The following is an 18,182-nucleotide window of genomic DNA, read 5'->3' as shown; positions in this document are numbered from 1 at the left end:
GAAGATGACAAGCTGTGGTCAGTATTTATCGTCAATGTACTAACCCAAATGAAATGGTCATATTGACATACTCCTAGGTTACTGGTGTCACCATTTGTATTGTACATTCTTTTCTGATTTTAATTCTTTCTCATTGGTACTATACTTGGCCCCAAGCGAATTTGACCCATTGATCGATAGTACAAAAACCTGCTCGTTTCTCTTGCTCAGACATATAAGGCAGGCATCTATCAGACATGAATGAGAATGATGTGCTACTTCCTACATTCTCACCTCCCTCCTCCCCTCTCTTCTCCTGCACCTCTCTGTCTATCTTAACGATATCAACCGTTTTCATATAACTAAGCTCTGACTGAGAATAGACTGTCTTTTGTTCTGGACAAGTCAAAGGAAAGGTTTTGTTTTGTGAAAGAGCATCATGCCGAGGCTGCGTAGAGACATATTTTTGCTGCTGCTGGTCAACTTGATCATTAGTGGCTTTCCGTAATGATAGTCCATCTGAGTGCATGATTACCCTCTTGAATAAGCCTTCATGCTGCTTAACACTCAAAAGATGGTATCCCGCAGAGGATGAACCACTGGAATGACCCATTAAAGCTACTTCCTTTGGATTTCCTCCGAAATTGTGGATATGTTTATGAACCCATTCCAATGCAAGCCTTTGGTCATGAAGTCCCCAGTCCACTTTCTCCCTCTCTTCCTCTCTTCCTGATGATAGCGATGATGAGCTTTCAAGCAATTTTGTAGATGGTAAAAGTCTGTAGTTGATGGTGACTACAATCACAGGCGTTCCATTAGCAATAGATTGCTTAACAACATTAGTTGCATCTACTCAAGGCAAACAAGGAATGAAAACCTTTTGAATTAGATAGGTTCAATGCATTATTTCTCCTTCTATCCATACGTGCGTACCATATTTCGGAAGTGCATTTCCACCATGACTCAATCCTCCGTGGATATAACAGATGACGGGCACATTTTCATAGTGCGTACAACGTGGTGCAAAGATATTCAGATTCAGACAATCTCGCTCCGAGAATCCAAAGCCTGGCCCGGGTATCCCATTCATCATAGTCGAGAGATTGTTGGAGGCTTGGGTTTCCTGAGGACACATTGGTCTAAAATAGATCAGCAGAGCATGTGAAACGTTTGCACATGATTGCAAGGAAATATTAGAATGTTGTAAAAAAAAAAAAAAAAGGAGATCAATTGATTCTTGCCTCGATAAATCAAAAGGAACGCATAGATGCATAATACATGAGGGAAGGGGTTTCTGTTACCCGAGAATAGTCGCATCACGAATACCTTTCCAAGGCTCTGGAGCCACTGCATGGTCGTAAGGATCATGGACAGTCGCAAAAGGGACATTCAGATACTTTGTCAATACTCGACTCGGATCCATTTGACCTTGAAGTAAGCCGAATCCTTCGATCATGACCAACTGTGGCTCCCTGCAATAATGAGTGTTGATCTTGGATATCTGTGTAGGTGGATCAAACTCATTCTTGGGCATCATTGAAGAGGTTGAGCACAATGGCAATGAGATTGAACCATGACTATGTATGGTGGTACGGCCGCCTATTGTTGCAGTTGCAACTGCAGCTTGGCTTGCCTCGTTGTTCTGTGTATGAACTTTCCTCTGCTGTTGAGTAGCGACTATTGATGATAAACGAGTAAGCGACCTTAATACTGTCGGATTGCTACGAGTACATATATGTTTTATCATCCTTGATGTCATGCTCAAAAGCCGTTGTATCTGGGAACTCCGTTATTATGTTCAGAGGAGGAGAAGGAGGGTTTTTGGTAAAGGACTGATTGTGAAATTATTGCAAGATAAAGATCGAAAAATAAAATAAAAATTAAAAGCCGTCAACAAAACACGGTCTTAGTCCTCAAATACTTAAAAAAAAAAAAAAAAAAAGATGGGAATATTCTCGCTTTCAAGAAGAGTGGTTTTATTATCACTATCATTATTGTTATCGTTACTATTATTATTATTATTATTATTATTATTATTATTATTATTATTATTATTATTATTATTATTATTATTATTATTATTATTATTATTATTATTATTATTATTATTATTATTATTATTATTATTATTATTATTATTATTATTATTATTATTATTATTATTATTATTATTATTATTATTATTATTATTATTATTATTGTTGTTGTTGTTGTTGTTGTTGTTGTTGTTATTTGTTATATAGATAATTTTCATTAGGATATTCTTATTATGGCTGACCTAGTAACACTCCATACTGCTGGCACTTTGCTGGATTGGGCTGTTCATAAATACTTCTTCATAGATATCATCATCATCGGTTGTATCTACGCCGTCGTGATCTTCATTTTTCATTGAGCAATAGGGATTATTTATGGCTGCCATGCTCATATCCGACATTGGTCGTACTCATGGCAGGTATAGCAGTTGTGATCCTGGTCGTAACCCTGGTCGTGGTCATAGCCACCATAGTATTCGTTGTCTGACTTGATTAATTTGACTTGGCGCGGCCATTCCTCGTCCACAAATAATACTCATGATTGACACAGTCACTATAATTAATGATGTTGCTTACATCATTAGTGCTATTGTCGTTGCTGAAGCCTATTGAGTAATTGTCCGTGTGGTCTTTGATAGAGTTTAGTCGAGAAAGAAACCTATTGTCAATGTGCATGGGGGCGTCTGCATCTGTTGGCCCAAATGTTAATCCTAAACCAATGTACGATTTTGTCCAGGCTGCCTGCACATCAACGTCTTTCGTGAAATTATTTGCTACGTAATTACCGTGGCAAGCTGCTGAATACCGATTGCTACCATCATAGTCGTAAAAATACCCTTGATCGCTGCCAGCCCGTGGAAGATGATGCTGCTGTAAAAGGGGGGGTGAGTCCAATGGATGAAGAGATTGATGCTGATTATGCTCCATAGCTCTTTCATAATCATTGCCATTGGTTGCCGCATTGAAAATAATGGTGCCCGGAGGTAGGGCAGGGGTGTGGTCAATCATAGTTGGGTCATCATCTTGCACAATATCATTGAATATTTTGGCTCCAGCCGGAGGCCAATAGCCTAAACTATGGCTTCTGTAGTGAGATTTCTTATGAAACGGTGACGATGATGACAACAATAATGGTAGCTGTTGTGGCCTCAGATTGGTAGCACACTCAATGAGGCCAAAGTCCTCATCATCAACCTGATTCGCCATCATGCTGCTCAAGCGGCTAGGCCTCCGGGTGTTATACTGAGATGGTGGGAGTCGTGGTGAAGTTTTGTGTACGGAACTTGGAAGGGAGTATTTGCGTGGAAGACGAGCAAAGGCATGAGAAGAATGACGCGCTGTGGGTGCATTCGTTGTCATCGCAAGCCCTTGAAGCTGCTGATGATACATCGGATTCGAGAGTGAGTCTGCGAGAGATAGCGACGAAGCAATAGAGCAGCTATATCCATCAGCACTGCTGCTCATGCTCCCCTGCCTTTGTGTTCTTAGTTGGCCATACGCGTAAGCATATGATGGGCGGGGCATTCCAAGGTCCGCAGTCGAATAGTGCAAGGATGGGCTGTCCAAGGTACAATTTAGTGTTTGTGGTTGCTCGACAAGACAACGACTCGACGAGGTAATGGGAAGAGTGCCTCGTCTAGAGCCAACGCCATCAAAAACTCCACCATCCAAACCCGCCATAGCTATATCCTCAAGCCCGTATTGCTGTGGCTGTGGCTGCTGACCAGTTTTACTACCTTCATTATCTCTGCTGATGTCACCATAATTAACTGTAGGTATAGTTGGTGAACTAGGCTCCACATGAGTCCTCCAATATTCGATAGTTTCTTGCGAATCCAAGCCTTCACTTCGACTCAAACTTTCCATCAACGAGAATCCTATTAAGTGAATACCTTGCTCCTGGTGCGGTACTGCTGATGCACGGATGCCTGCTTTCTCATCATGGATATCATTATTGATATTTGAGAATATGTGCTTATTTGTCATCATAAGAGTGTCTAAATTGTTATTACTGTTATGCGTATTACTGTTATGCGACATAACAGGCTGATGATACGTTTGTATAGTGCTGGTTGAATGGGAGTATTCGATGGTATCAAACGGGTGTACAGCTCTATCGATACTAACTCGGTCTTTAAATCCACTGCGGTATACGATTGAATGCATAGTGGTGGATTGGCTATTGACGGGTATGTCGGACTCCCAATCGCTATAGCTGTTATTTACCCATCCTCGCTGCTGCTGAAGCGGACCAGTTGGTGACTGGTGCAACAATGGAGACTGATACAATATCTTCTCCGCATTAATACTCTTCAATAAATCGTCATAGGAAGATAGTGTTGATTTGTAGCTGCTGCTTGGCAATGGATGACTTTTGTTCGGCTTTGTGGTTAAGCCTTTGATAGGCCCCATTACAGTCTGTGGGCTGTCGACAGAGACATTTGTGGTCACAGCCGTTAGTTGGGGCTCACCAAATGCCTCAACAGATATATTTGGCTGCTGTGGTGTCATAAGAAGGGTGTTGCTTTGTTCGTTACGAGCTGCTGCTGCTAGTACTACCGGTGATGGCAATGTTATATGGGCAGCTGCCAGAGGAGCAAGAGAGCTAGTAGGAAAGTCGACGACGGTAGTTCTTGTCGCTAATATCTCAACTTTCTCCTTTTCATTATTTATTCCCTTTTCTGTGTTAATAAAGGGACTTTTTAGAAGGGTGAGGTCATTGGCAGAAGAACTGTCACTTGAGGTTGGGCTGAGCAGCATGTTGTCCGGACGACTATGATTGTGGTCCGCAATTGACTGTGTCGTTTCAGATTTCATAACCTGTCCATTTCCTTGTGGTTGATCATGCTCCATGGCAATCTGGTCATATTCATAGTCGAATGACGACCACCCAGCGTAGATCCCTTTTGTATGGTCTTGAGAATCATCAGAATGAGCATGAAACTCATCAATTAATGTTGCAATCCTGTCATGTAGTCAAGAAATGGAACATATTAATACTTCTGGCTAAAAGGAAAAAAAGAGGGCGAGTATTTTTATAGCTTTTATAGCTAGTACCTGGAAATAAGGTCGTTACGCATGGCTTTGTTGGTTTGACCAATGCAACAGATGATACAAATGCCGACAATGGATGAAAGCAATACTCTGAGAAGGCGAAGGATGTGGATGTTGAATGAAATTACTATTGCCATCAACGTAGCTTTCAAAAGTCCACCTTCCAAACTGCTGTACGATGAAGAAGGAGATGAAGAAGGAGATGATGATCCTTCGAATTGCAGCTGTTGGAGTCCATATGAGAACAATTCCATTTCAGGAACCGAACACGCTGCGTAGAGAATTGATCCATAGATTATTAACCGTGGAAATATGACAAGAGCAGACATCCATCCTAATTGAAGATGTTTCAAGTATCGGTGTTTGAATTGTAAATATAAGAAAAATAAAAAAGAATGCATGTGGTTCTTTCTTTGATTGCATGTGAGAGCATCTGTCTTTGACGCGTTAATTGCCATGGTGACACAAAGAATGGGCCCTGGTCAATTCCCAATGAAATCTTTTTTGATGGAGTGTTCAATATATACATGCCTTGCTGACCAAAGTAAATCCCCATCACCATTCGCTGGCGTATAGTACGGCCCCATGGAATTCGGATGAGCAAGCAGAAATGTGAATAAGACTTTAGACTCCAGAGCCTAAACGCCGTTCTATCCACGAAGGCTTGAGAGATATAGTCGGATCTGATGATGGATCTTGCCCGTATCATCCATTCCCAGACCCATACACAGACACTTAATCCTACCGATCCCAAGACAACCCAGCCCATTGCTTCCCCATTAACTTTGCTGAGCACATCTTCAGCAATTGTCGTATAATCCTTATTAGGTAGTGAAATTGTATTATATGGAAAAGGTGTTATTGTTGATGATGAAGTGGTTGTCGCTATAATTGTTGTTTGTTGTATTCCCGCTATTAAGCCCTGTCGAAGTACTCTTTCTACCCAAGCTGTGCTCAACAGAATATTGGTACTAATCAAAATTTCTGTCAAGAGTAATAAAATGGATCCACCCACACAAAACCATAGGGCCAGATAGTGCAAACACATTGAGCAAGATCTCTTTTTGAAATTTGCGAGGCGCACATGAGAGAATTCAAACTCCGCGTCGTAGTTCATGATTTTGTGTGTGGCGCTGTTGGGTATCTGTTTATTTGCTCTGTCTATTTTGTTATAAGGCCCGCTTCAATATCTTTTCACTTACTGAACAAATATTAATGTATGTATTATAATTAAAGACAGTACATAGTAGTGTGAAAGCGAGAGCAGCAAGTATGGAAGGAAATAACAATGTGAGGTAAGACAATATATTAAAGAAAAAAAGGCATAAAAGGAAGGCCGAACGATGGAAGAGCATGGGGATCATGCAGTAGAGAAACATGCAAATCTGGGCAAGCAAGGATCAGGGTGACAAAGGGGTAACGGACGGCTGAGGTGAGAAAGGATTATCTTTGTTTCTGTGGAGCACAATTGAGTGCAGACTAGACAAAGAGAGAGAGGAGAGAGAAAGAAAGAAGTTTGATGTTATTTTTGTGATCAGGTATAGTTGAGGCTAATATGTGAGGGGCTGGTTAGTCCTGCTGGAGTCGGCGGTGATGGTACCTTTGTTCCGATCAGGCAAGTGGAGGCTTCAAGGCATACTTAAGAATATTAGGATAGGGGTGCATAGAAAGAGGAATAAAATAACTATCAATATCGCATCTGGTGCTGTCTGCTTTATTAGCTTATAATACATACCATCGTCACCATTACTAACTCTTCCCTCAGCTGCACTTGTTGCAGGTGCGACAAACTAAAAAAAAAAAAAAAAAAAAAAAAAAAAAAGGGTAAGAGATGCAGTCCATCGTTTGGGGTCAGTGCTCTTGGATGTAATTGAATCCTTATCTGCTATTCATCTTATGCACCTGAATTGGGCTGTTTTGTGTGAAAAGGGGGCATAAGAAAGCGTAACAGAAGTAATGGAAGTGAATCGCTCATTTGTCTATCCAAAAAAAAAAAAAAAAAAAAAAACAACAACGAGCTTTGAGGTTTAGCAAAGGATGGAATGATACACTTGAGACTGCAAAGTGGATCTTGTTAGAATGTTATGTACGGCTCTAAATGAGTATACACGCGATGTCCTTAAACTGTTACCAAAAGTGTACAATATAAAGACTAATAGAACGACGAAAAATTTATTATTTGGGTTTTGCGATGTGAAGAGGATAGCGTCGAGTGCCAACAAACCATAGAGGCAACCAAAGGCGGAAAGATATTGTGAGAGAAGGACAGATAGACAAAGAAAGCAATGGATGCTAAGAAAGTAACAAACATCCGATACTAAAAGCAGGCGTTGTTGGGTGCTCATTCCTTTAGAGCACACAAACTCAAATAGGAGAGTAAGAACTTGGGCTACGGGAGCACAGGAGTACAGGAGAAATAAATCCTTCAGAGGGAAAGCCTTCAATGCCAAGTAATATCAACTACAGCCAACGCACCTATCTCATTTCTATCATCCATTATCACTCGAGGAACTGCCAATGCCATTCTGGGTAACAAACTTAGATACCCAAGGAACCGGGTCCGATATCATTTTGATATCTCAAAACACCCTCTTCAAGCTCGTTCAGTTGTAATCTACTGACCGCTCCAGACCTTGGTGACCTCAAAGTCCCTGATACTGATCCGGTCGCTATATCTAAGCCTAATCCAGTCTTTCCTCGTCCATGTGGTGAGACATGCTGTCGTTGATATAAATCATCCATATAAATACCAATGACCATGAATGCATCCACGCCATGGCCCTTTTGGGCCTGTACTAGCACTGGGTTCCGATTACTCATGCCAAAGCTTGCTAAAATTAATCCGGATTTCTTGATATGGGTGATCAGACTTGGAACTTGGATCAGTGGAGTTGCTTCACAGATCACGCCCAAAAGGTTATTGCTTCTCGCGAATTTTATAGCCTCCTTAATCGACGTGCATCGTCTATCAGTTTCCACAAATGTGCTTGAGCCTCCTGTTTTCTCGAGAGCCCCTATGCTGCCTTCGACAACATTAGAGAGCCAAGGCGAGTTGGAAACACTTGTCGATGCGGAGACGACAGTGTCAGATGATGCACTGGAAATTACACCCATGTGCCCATCATCCATGCTAGAAAATATTGCCGCAGCTGAACCATGCTTTGGTGACGGAAGAGGCTCAGGGTCGGTAGGCTCCTTGCGCTTCAAGTTACGCTGAGTGGCGTCTGTGCTATCTGTGATCAGGGGAGAGCGTCGTTGATTGTACCCACCATACGTACTGAAAAACACGGCATCTAGTTATAGGAAAATATACATATATATATTGTCAGGAACCTCATAAAGCACTCTCAGTTTTATTTGATCCATTCATAACCCGAACTTACAATTTGGTTGTTTCCAGTTGAGGGTCGAGCATATGATAGGATTAAATGACGAAAACATAAAGCTGCGATGTCGTATTATTGAAGATGAGTCATAAACTGTTTGTAAGATTGTGTCCACAAATTTGTTAAGTTCTGCAGTATTTGTCAGTCTATAGTATCGCTTCTCAGAGGACGTTGGGTATTTGAATTCCAGATTGATTCCAATGCGTTTGGGCAAAATCTGAGAAAGGGTTTAAAGTGGGAAAATCAAACATTAGATCATACTAGCACACAAAGCATGAGTAAAAAACCGATTCGTACAAAACGCAAGACGAACCTTGAGTGCCTGTTCTAAGCTCATCCATCGGTCGTATATTATGCGTCTCCACTGGCTACTTTTCCGGGTACTATTAATACTCTCCATTTCTTCAGCATCATTGTAATCTTTGAGTGATTCCTTGAACTTTTGAAGCTGACTGAACGATACATCTGACAAGGCCACATCAAACACCTCCACAGGCAATCTCCAGCTAGAAAATACAACTGGCACAAAATCACGAGTCATTTGGACCGAGAGCTGAATGTACTCTCCCGATAGCGATGAAGCTGTGATATATGATGGTACTATGCTTCCTGATAGTGATGTCTGTTGTGATGGATGAGGTAAAATCCCACGATAAGTAGATGTGCTCAGCGGCGTTAATGAGGGTGCATCAAGGGCACTTGATGCAGCCGTTGAAACAACAGAATCGATGCTATTGGTCGACTTCCAGTATGTCTCTAGCCTGCCTCCCACTTCAAGTTGGACGCCTTGGAAAGGTCGAATGACTGTATACTCAAATGCAAGCTCACCAACAACCTTTAAGTGTGCATCAAATAAGGGTATAATATCTTTGCCGACTGAGGACGATTCTGAGGAAAACGTGCTAGGCAAAGCAACGGCACGACCAATGGGCTTGGACCCGAATGTGGGGAATATGTCAAACTCCACAGTGAAATGGTCAAGCGAATCAACCTGGAAGCCGCATATCCTCCTGCTCTCTCCCAAGGGCAAGATTACATTATGCGGAATCATGCCATTATCAGGTCGAGATGAGATGACAAGCTTGAATGAGGACATTTGAGCAGCTCCGTAGAGACGAACAGGGCCGAAAGGGGTTCCAGGTTGATCTTGAGGGAAATGCCCAAGCGTAAGATTGACTTGGTGTTTTTTGTCTAGGTAGTTATGTCCATAGATCCTGAAAGGAATGATGGGAGGTGGAAGTGCAAGTGATGGGATCAATTCCATGTCAAGATCATTTATGGTGGTCAGGCCTTCAGGATCCACTGCCATTTCCAAGTCGGTTATAGCTATTGCAGGAGCACTCATAATGCTATTGGGTATTGATGAAGCAGCCTCCATAACAATGTCTGAGGCTGATTCAGGTGGTTTTATTCCTTCTGCTCTTCCTCCAGCCTGAACCAAAAGATCAACGCAGTCTGCATGGCCCTCACTTGCTGCATAGTAAATAGGAGTTTCTCCGTGTTCATCCACCACATTAACACGGCAACCCGCCTCTAGAAGGACTCTGACACATTCAGTATGCCCTTCGCTTGCGGCATAAAACAAAGGTGTCCAGCACATATACTTGTCTTCTTGATTTAAACGTGCTCCTCTTGTTGTTAATGTCTTGGCTAAGCGAGTATGTCCTTCACGGCAAGTGATATGCAATGGCTCTAATCCATCAGCATTGCTGGCATGCAGATTTGCACCGCGGTTAATAAGCATCATGGCAATGTCCTCGTGGCCATAGTGGCAAGCAAGACTGAGCGGTATAGGATCACCTTCCTTGCAAGGCTCGATCTCTACGTTGCTAGCCAAGAAGATCTCGACACACTTAGCGTGACCATTCATGACCGAGTAGATGAATGGTCTACATCCGTCATGGTCCGTCGCAGTCATGGATGCTCCTGATGATAGCAGGTAAGTGGCACAATCGGCGAATCCATGCATCGAGGCGTAGTGCAAAGGCCGTCTTCCGTACACATCCGTGGATTCGGGACTAACTCCATGCTCTACTCCGAGTTTGAGCAACGGCAACCTTCCGACCATTGCAGCCTCATGCAGACAGTTGCGGTCACTGATATCATCTACAAATTTAAAATTAACCAGCCCAGTGTCCACTAGCTGCTGAATAAAATTATCAGAGACTCCATCCTCGGAGCAGCATCTCCAGAGTACACGTGATACGACCTCGCGAGCATGGCCTGGCTTCAAATTATTGCTGCTGACAACGTTTTGTAGCGTTTCCATCCCAAAATTACTAGATTGGATTGCTAAAGGTGTCTGGATACGGTGGGTCAGGATCTCTTGTACTACAATTGACTGATTTGTGATAATGGCATTGAAAAGATCGGATTCTAGCTCATCCATTAATTGTTGGACGGATGACGAAAAAGGGTAAATGGCTGTACCATGCATAGGCTTTACAATGGCCGGACTGGAGGGAACAGACGGAGGTTGGCCTTGCTGAATACTCTCTAGATTAAGGAGATGATGAGCAGCACTATCTGCCAAATCCACCATAGCCTCCTGATTGAAGCATGGCTGGAGATCAATCTGACGGGCCAAGTAGAGTTCCTTTGTTGTTGACTTTGATCGTTTATCCCATTTTTTCAAGATCTTTCTGAATCCGGTACCATTGGTCTCCACGAATTTCTGTGCGAAAAAAAAAAAAAAAAAAGTCAAACCCGAATGAATACAACACCGCAGAATTTGGAGTTCAGTCTATAAACATCTTTACAATCATAACAAACCTGTAGCTTGCTGAGATCATGCTCAAATTGTCTGTACGCCTCCTTTAGCGAGTTGATAGAGGAATTTGTCCCTGAGCGTCCCTGGCGCGACAAAACCACCTTTTCTTTGTCCATTAACGAACGTAGGCGCACCTTGAGCTCCAACTCTTTTTGGAGATAGAATGAATTCACCTAAAAAAAATTTACGCGATGTCAATGCATGGGACACAAAGGTACTCCGGTTGCTTCGCCTTTTTTTTTTTTTTTTTTTTTTAATGAAGGACATTAAAGTACTTTCTCAAGCTCACGCTCTAGTTTGAAAAAGAAGGCTGCCTTTTGCGATTGAAGGTCAGGAGAGTTCACATCGTCGGAGTCTTGAACAAGATCAGATCCCGGTGGAGGTGAAGCTGTGATAGTAACAGCAGTCAGAGTCTTTTCCTGAATAAGCGAGTTGATAATTTTCTTTAGACCCTTGTAGTTCATGTAATGGCTTTGCCATTCCGGAATCTGTTGGAACTGGATTTGCTTCCCAAACTACAAGACGTGAAATAGAGTAAAAAAGAGTAACAGAGTCAATGAAGAAATAGAACTTGCTTGAATTCAGCATCGGGATCATCTTTCTCTTTCATCTACCTTCATTCTGATTTAGTGGCGCAATGAGAGTTTCTGATAAAATAGAAGGGGTTCTTGTAATGAATATTAAAAGAAAAATAGAAAGGGTGGTCAACAAGGAGCTAAATAGATACTTTGGCACATAATGGTTCCTTCTTCCAATAGGTGTGGGAAAATGAAAAAGAACTAAGAGAAAAGAGTGAAGGAAAGATGCACATCTAGTTGTCTTCTATACATATCAACCTATTTGTCTCTGCAATCTCGTATGCCCCTCTTCGTACTGTTTATATCAGTTTTTTTTTTTTTTTTTTTTTTTTTTTTTGCATCGAAAGCGAGAAAGGACCTGACCAAGCAGCTGTTTTTATTATGGAAGGCTGTGGCCCGAGTGTGGATGTATGGGATAAATGTCTGCATTCAAATGAGAACAACGTGTGGAAGCTCACAACATGAGAACGTGCGCTTTTGCAATTCTATGACTGAACGAGTGAACTTTACCTAAGAATCCACCCCGCCAAAATATACCATGTGTGTACTCTGGCGGGAATTATTTGTCAATCATCATGGAGCCATCCGATCCACAAGCAATAGATAAATGAGCACGAGTGTACAAAAGTGCAAGAGTTTTATACTTTTACATGTATTTTTTTTGCTACGATATGTTAATTATTATAAATCTTTATAGCGCAGCGCCTGTGAGAGGTACAGACTATCAATAATATGGAGAGCCAGAAGGTGCTGACGCAGGTTGATATGCTACTGTAACTGGAAGCTGTTCGTAGTGTGTAGACTGCAAAGGATGTCTTTGATCATATCCTTGGTGTTGGTATGGGTATGATAATGCCACGGGTTGCTGCTGGTGCTGATGCTCCAATTGAATGTAATGTGTTTGTTGATGGGCTGTCGGTGCCACGAAAATGGATGTAGACGATGTTTTCTGTGATTGTTTGCGCTCGTAATTATATGCCAATGACAGCTCTACTAGTACAAAGAGCCCCATGAGGAACCCACAGATGTCGCTTATCATAGCCAGAGTACAATCGATTACACCACAATTCCAGAGTTGGAGAAACCTCCCTCGATAGTGCATCATCCGGTTGATCCGGTAACTGGGCGAAACAAACCAAGCAACTGCTAGTAGAACTAAAAAGGTGCATCTGTAACCACGCGAGATAAATGCGCGTTTGCCAAGTGAGAGCGAGTAGATCAGATCAGACAGGATAGCGAGTATCAAAGGCATCCATGTAGGCCATGTCAAACTTCCTAGCGAGAGACGGTTTTTGATGACAACAAAGGCACTAGCCACAAGGATAACCGTGGCGAGAAGCACTAACAAGATGCGAGCAGTAAGGAGAGCACCCGCAGACATGACTTAATCTGAATAAACAAAGTGAGGCAACTGATCAATCGATACTGCAGAGATTAAATGCAGCAAATCAGTGATTATGGTGTAGGAGAAGGAAAGAAGGGAACGACTTGGATATTCGCTCCAGGAAAACGTCTTTTTATAAGTGATGGCTGGGTTTACTATTTCTGTGTTTTATGTTGCTTAACTACAAGAGTACACCACATCCACACATGGCTTAAAAAATGCGGCGTGCCCTATGGGATGTCAAAGAGTCGACAACCATCAATTAGGTGAGCGAAACAGGACAAACAAGCGTGTTGATGCGGATAAAAATACACCAACAAAACAAATGGCCAATTTTCTACGTCTGGTAGGTGGTAGGTGCCGCGTCAAATTAGAAATGTAGTTGCTCTCGATTGCACCGCCACACCTTCTTGCCTGTAATGACTAATCTGAAGAATCATGCGTGAGATGTTTTCAGACACCCTTTTGTATCAACGTCTACATCTTCTCTGTTGCGCGCTGCTCAAAGCGTATAGCACGATTGTCAAAAAAAATCATCTGAAATTCCGTACTGTTTCTTTTATTATACGTCAAGATGTCAAGATACTGTTGTCTAGGATTACGATGTTAGTATGGGGTATAAACCGCTATGATAGTCAAATAAACTACATGAGATAAAATAAATAAATAAATAAAAGTAAGGCGAGGAAAGAAAAGGAAAAAGAATGGGAAAACACAAAACAATAATAAAAATGAAAGAAGCGGACAAAAAATAAAGGAAAATACATATAGATATGTATATAAACTGAGGAATAAACATAAACACGAAAATCATCATGAATATTAGCAACTATTTAATATCTATTGGGTTGAGGTTGATGCCGTCTGGTGATGACCAGACCATGTCCCTGAAAATGAATGTTGATGATGGTGATGTTGACTGTATTGTTGTGGCTGCTGCTGCTGATATGATCCACTGCTACTAGCGCCACTACCGCCATTACGATCGGCTTTTAGGAATCGGAGTGTGTTAAGCAGCTTGAAGCGATTGTTCTTTTTGGCAGGAGATTCCTGAACATTATGCTCCACAAGTTGATCCATATTCTGCAAGATTTGGTCGTAAACACTCTTGAGGACTGCAATTTTTAAGACAGGATCCGTAGCGCTTTGCTGATAGTAAGACTGCTGATGCGGCACATAGTACGATTCCTGTAATGGTCTCGCATTGGAATCGGCTGTATCTGACATGCGCGCTTTGCCCTTACTTCGAAAGTGAGTGCCATATCCCCCTGTGGTTGTTGATACCATATCATCATCTTCAGTCTCATTTTCAGCCCCTGTCTCCTGATCACGTTCTGTGTCTGGATGATCACCATCTACATCATCGCCTCCAGCGCTATAGTAAAGATGCGAAGGGATATCAAGTGAGGATGATGTATCCAAGTCATAGTCCAAAAGGATAGGTGGCGGCGTTGGGTTTGAAATCGGTTGACCATTTACTGTGGGTTGCGGCATCAGTAACGATGTTGAAATTGAAGTCGTGTTGCTAGGTACAGACGCTGTGATCGAAGAAAAATCCATCGGATTTTGATACAACTCCTGAGACGGGGTAAGGGAAGACTTTAAACGTAGCCAAGGCTTTTCAGATGATGAGTTGGACCATAGACCTCCAATAGATGAAGCTGAACGCCTCAAAGGCGTGGAACCTCGGCCAGGTATAGATGAGACAGGTTGACCCGGCAAGCCCCTAGTAGTCTGGGGGCCTGACGATTGATTAGTGGACAATGGAGATGGTGGGCTCGTTGGGAAAATCGGCAATGGTACCGACGTTAAGGAGGGAGAGCTCTTAATAGCCATAGAAGATTTGATGCTGGCAAGTGATCCATCACCACGTCCAAGCAGACCAGTGCCTTGGTTGTTGGCAGCCATACCGGCGGATAATCCTGATTGTGTCCCTAAACCAAGTGCCGCCATCGTATCTGAGCTCAATGGCAATTGAGATGACTCCAAGGTTTCAACTCTACGGATTCCCCCTTCGCTCTTTTGCTTGCCACTATTCGCGAAATCGAACACACGGCTTACGCGATCACTCAAGCTAGGGGAAAATTGTTGTTGATCCAGCTGTGAAGCTTCCTGCTGAAGTGGGTTAGGGAAGGTGTACATAGTCCTTGGCCTTGACCCCGAGGTCTGACTATTCTTGATTGTCAACTGCTGTTGGCTTTTGCGGGGCCGCAAGCTGTTTAATAATGGGAAAGAAGACACAGGGCCTGTAGGAGCCGAGACTGCCTGTGGACTTGATGTCAATGGCAGAGTAGTAATAGGTGCTGAGTGGCCCTTAAAACCAGATAGCTGGAGCGTTGGCAAAGTTCGGATATTGGGATGATTGTACTCGACATAATGAGGATTAATACCCTCGCTATTAACAGTCAAATAAGCACCTTTATCCGAAGTTCCGTCATCACTTGGCGACGCAGGTGGTAATGCAAAGCTACGATTGATGATCATATTTTGTGTGGCAATAGTCAATTCCTGAGTAAGACCTATACGAGATCTGCTCTCAGGACTCGGCGAGTTAGGGCGCGTTGACTGTAGTGCGTTTGCAGCAAGAGAATAGGTCGATGCCGAGAGCCGTGATGAACTGACAACGAGTGACTTAGAGCCCTGCCGTGTAGCGGAGCTTTTATCCATGTCCTTTTGATCGCGATATTGCTGGCTGTCCAATTCCTGTATGCGTCGGAGAATGGATTCATGCATCCTCATAAGCAGCGTCCGCTCAATTTGCTGTGGCATGAAGGATTGCATCGCACTAATCTTCATATTTATCTGACTCTGATCCTAATACCAATATGAATGATGCAAATTAGTCTTCCATAATTGCTACTTTACCTTTTCAAAAAAAAAGGAAAAAAAAAAAAGGGGATCTAGCACCGCACATACCCTCGTAATCTCAAATCCATTCTCTGGCCAAACGCCAATTCTAAAGACTTCAAGCGTCCCCATGAGTTTGGACAATGATGATGGTAGTGCCTTGATAGGGTTGCCTTCCAAGATCAAGACCTTAAGATGAGTCAAATCGCCTACTTCCTTTGGTAACCATGTTAAAAAGTTGTCTGCCAGATCCAACACCTCAAGCTTAGGAAGTAGCTTAATCTTATTTGAAAGCACCCGGATCTGATTTCCTTGGGCTTCAAACACTCGAAGCCGCTGCAATTCGGAAAGTTTACTAGCTGTAACTCCTCCACCGACCATCGGCCCGCCCAATGTCGATGATCCTTGTACTGTAGCCATATTGCCTCCAATAGTACTACCTAAACCTGCACTGCCAGACAAACCGCTTTGGGACATCGATCCAGAACCCGATTGGCTGTGACTAATATGCCCAGTATTGGGTCCTGTAGGACCGGAAGAGCTATTGCCGGGGTAGCTGTTGCCTGTGTTGCCAGATCCCTGTAGATTAAGTGACGAAGTGCCAATTTCGCGCAGTTGATTGTAGGATATGTAAAACTCTTCCAGCTTCGTCATCTGATCCAATGCCGGCAACACCTCAAACTGATTGCCAGACAAATCCAGATAAACAAGGTCTCTGAATACTACACCAAATTCAATTGGTAAATCCCGCAGTAGACAGCCTTGTAGGTATACGCGACGCACATTGGTAAGTCGTTGGATGGTTTTTGGGAGCGATCGGAGAGGATTATTGTTAAACTTCAGTTCCTGTAGCTTGTTTAACTTGCCAATCTCATCCGGTAAATACTGCAGCTGATTGAAAGACAGTACCAGGTCTTGGAGATCTCTTAGCCGTCCAATATCTCTTGGTAGCTCTCGCAGTTGGTTGCCACACAACTGAAGCACAACAAGGCTGCTGAGTTGACCGATTTTTTCAGGCAGTGCTTCAATCTGATTGTCATGAAGGTCCAAGTGCGTAAGTTTGGGTAGACGAACAATATCGCCAGGAAGAAACTTTAAGCGGTTGCAGGAGAGATCGAGAGTCGAGAGATTTTCCATGTCTTTCCAAGATTCGGGTAATTTCTCCAGTAGATTTGAGCGCAACGCTAATACCTGCAAGGTCCTGATAGATCCAATGGATTCTGGCAATGTTCTGAGGTTATTGTCCGACAATCGAAGCTCGCACAAATTCCCTAACTTGCCCATCGTCTCTGGAAGTGTTGCCAGTGAGTTGGACTCCATAGCCAAGATTTTGAGTTTGGTCATATTATGGATCGTAATTGCCAGATAAGGGACGAAGTTGTGGTTTAAACGCAGTTCCCGTAGAGCCTTAAGTTTGTAAATAGGCGAAATATCTGTGAGCATGTTATGATCAAGATTGAGTCGTCTAAGATTCTTAAGTTTTTTAAACTTGAAGGCTGAATGGAAACTGCTAATTGAGTTGCAACTCAGGTCCAGCACATCTAGCTTTGAAAGTTTCAGAAGAGAATCTGGGACAACTTTAATGTCATTGTGATCCAGATAAAGTTCACGTAGATTTCTCAGTCCATCAAAGAACTCATGCGGGATCTGTCCCAAGCCGCGATCACTCAGCCAAAGAGGTCCCTTGCTGTTTGGGTCCATATCAAATAATTCGTCCCATCGGAGTGGTGCACAAGAATCGTAACTAGACTCTGACCATGGGCCCATTGATGCAAATTTTTTGGATGACTTGGGTGATTGCTGCTGTTGAGATGCTTTTTCAGAAGAAGCAGATATTATTGATGATGCAGTAGACATAGGTCGCGAGCTTTGGGCGAAGGGTGGCTGATCAGGAAGGATTGAAACTTCCATCGATGGTCGCTGCACAAGCACGACAGGCAGCGTGCTTTCAGCGTGCGAGACAGCGTCGTCCCAATTCTCTTCGGTGGTAACGATGCCCTGCTGCCTGTAATTCTGAATTTGAGCAGATGACAGTGTCGTGACTGAGGGCGTCAAATCCGCATCAGAATCATGTGAATCGAACGATACTGTCCCACGTCCAAGCTCAGAGTCCGTGCGCATGGTGGTGCTGATGCTATCAGGGATCGT

The 18,182-nt window shown here is 42.9% G+C and overlaps 5 protein-coding genes across 5 annotated transcripts; all 5 read right to left on the bottom strand.

Moving 5' to 3' along the window:
- Positions 1–113: 113 nt before the first annotated feature.
- BCR41DRAFT_328369 (Carboxylesterase family-domain-containing protein) lies at positions 114–1,829 on the bottom strand. The gene is made up of 3 exons (XM_022021695.1): positions 1,281–1,829; positions 913–1,118; positions 114–828 (listed from the first exon to the last, which is right to left on the bottom strand). Exons 1-3 carry the CDS (start codon positions 1,736–1,738, stop codon positions 140–142), a joined length of 1,353 nt encoding a protein of 450 aa, XP_021876557.1. The 5' UTR covers positions 1,739–1,829; the 3' UTR covers positions 114–139.
- A 355-nt stretch (positions 1,830–2,184) lies between these two features.
- On the bottom strand, positions 2,185–5,260 carry BCR41DRAFT_362813 (hypothetical protein; the record flags this gene model as incomplete). The annotated part of the gene is made up of 2 exons (XM_022025782.1): positions 5,073–5,260; positions 2,185–4,980 (listed from the first exon to the last, which is right to left on the bottom strand). Coding segments are annotated over exons 1-2 (2,435 nt in total), but the record flags the coding sequence as incomplete, so codon positions are not given.
- Positions 5,261–7,510: 2,250 nt separating this feature from the next.
- On the bottom strand, positions 7,511–10,316 carry BCR41DRAFT_198189 (hypothetical protein). Its single transcript, XM_022019863.1, has 4 exons — positions 10,256–10,316; positions 8,769–10,164; positions 8,453–8,672; positions 7,511–8,362 (listed from the first exon to the last, which is right to left on the bottom strand). Exons 2-4 carry the CDS (start codon positions 10,053–10,055, stop codon positions 7,608–7,610), a joined length of 2,262 nt encoding a protein of 753 aa, XP_021876555.1. The 5' UTR covers positions 10,056–10,164; positions 10,256–10,316; the 3' UTR covers positions 7,511–7,607.
- A 1,960-nt stretch (positions 10,317–12,276) lies between these two features.
- On the bottom strand, positions 12,277–13,296 carry BCR41DRAFT_198225 (hypothetical protein). Its single transcript, XM_022019864.1, has one exon. It carries the CDS (start codon positions 13,182–13,184, stop codon positions 12,528–12,530), a length of 657 nt encoding a protein of 218 aa, XP_021876554.1. The 5' UTR covers positions 13,185–13,296; the 3' UTR covers positions 12,277–12,527.
- A 2,873-nt stretch (positions 13,297–16,169) lies between these two features.
- BCR41DRAFT_286824 (adenylate cyclase) lies at positions 16,170–17,291 on the bottom strand (the record flags this gene model as incomplete). Its single annotated transcript, XM_022020286.1, has 2 exons — positions 16,170–16,393; positions 16,763–17,291. Coding segments are annotated over 2 exons (753 nt in total), but the record flags the coding sequence as incomplete, so codon positions are not given.
- Positions 17,292–18,182: the final 891 nt, after the last annotated feature.

Source organism: Lobosporangium transversale (assembly GCF_002105155.1).
Source record: "Lobosporangium transversale strain NRRL 3116 chromosome Unknown BCR41scaffold_57, whole genome shotgun sequence".
In the NCBI taxonomy this organism is placed as follows: domain Eukaryota; kingdom Fungi; phylum Mortierellomycota; class Mortierellomycetes; order Mortierellales; family Mortierellaceae; genus Lobosporangium; species Lobosporangium transversale.
Note: the sequence above shows the minus strand (reverse complement) of the source record. Positions and strands in the feature narration are given on the sequence as shown.

What these genes read in the sequence shown, in the direction of transcription:
- BCR41DRAFT_198189 (XM_022019863.1), bottom strand. Translation starts at nt 10,055, where the DNA reads ATGTGCTGGACACCTTTGTTTTATGCCGCAAGCGAAGGGCATACTGAA. An exon ending in GCTTAGAACAGGCACTCAAG is followed by an intron (nt 8,673 to 8,768) that starts GTTCGTCTTGCG and finishes ACCCTTTCTCAG; the next exon opens with ATTTTGCCCAAACGCATTGG. An exon ending in CAACTGGAAACAACCAAATT is followed by an intron (nt 8,363 to 8,452) that starts GTAAGTTCGGGT and finishes TCCTATAACTAG; the next exon opens with ATGCCGTGTTTTTCAGTACG.
- BCR41DRAFT_198225 (XM_022019864.1), bottom strand. Translation starts at nt 13,184, where the DNA reads ATGTCTGCGGGTGCTCTCCTTACTGCTCGCATCTTGTTAGTGCTTCTC.
- BCR41DRAFT_328369 (XM_022021695.1), bottom strand. Translation starts at nt 1,738, where the DNA reads ATGACATCAAGGATGATAAAACATATATGTACTCGTAGCAATCCGACA. An exon ending in CGTGATGCGACTATTCTCGG is followed by an intron (nt 1,119 to 1,280) that starts GTAACAGAAACC and finishes GATCTATTTTAG; the next exon opens with ACCAATGTGTCCTCAGGAAA. An exon ending in AAATGCACTTCCGAAATATG is followed by an intron (nt 829 to 912) that starts GTACGCACGTAT and finishes TGCCTTGAGTAG; the next exon opens with ATGCAACTAATGTTGTTAAG.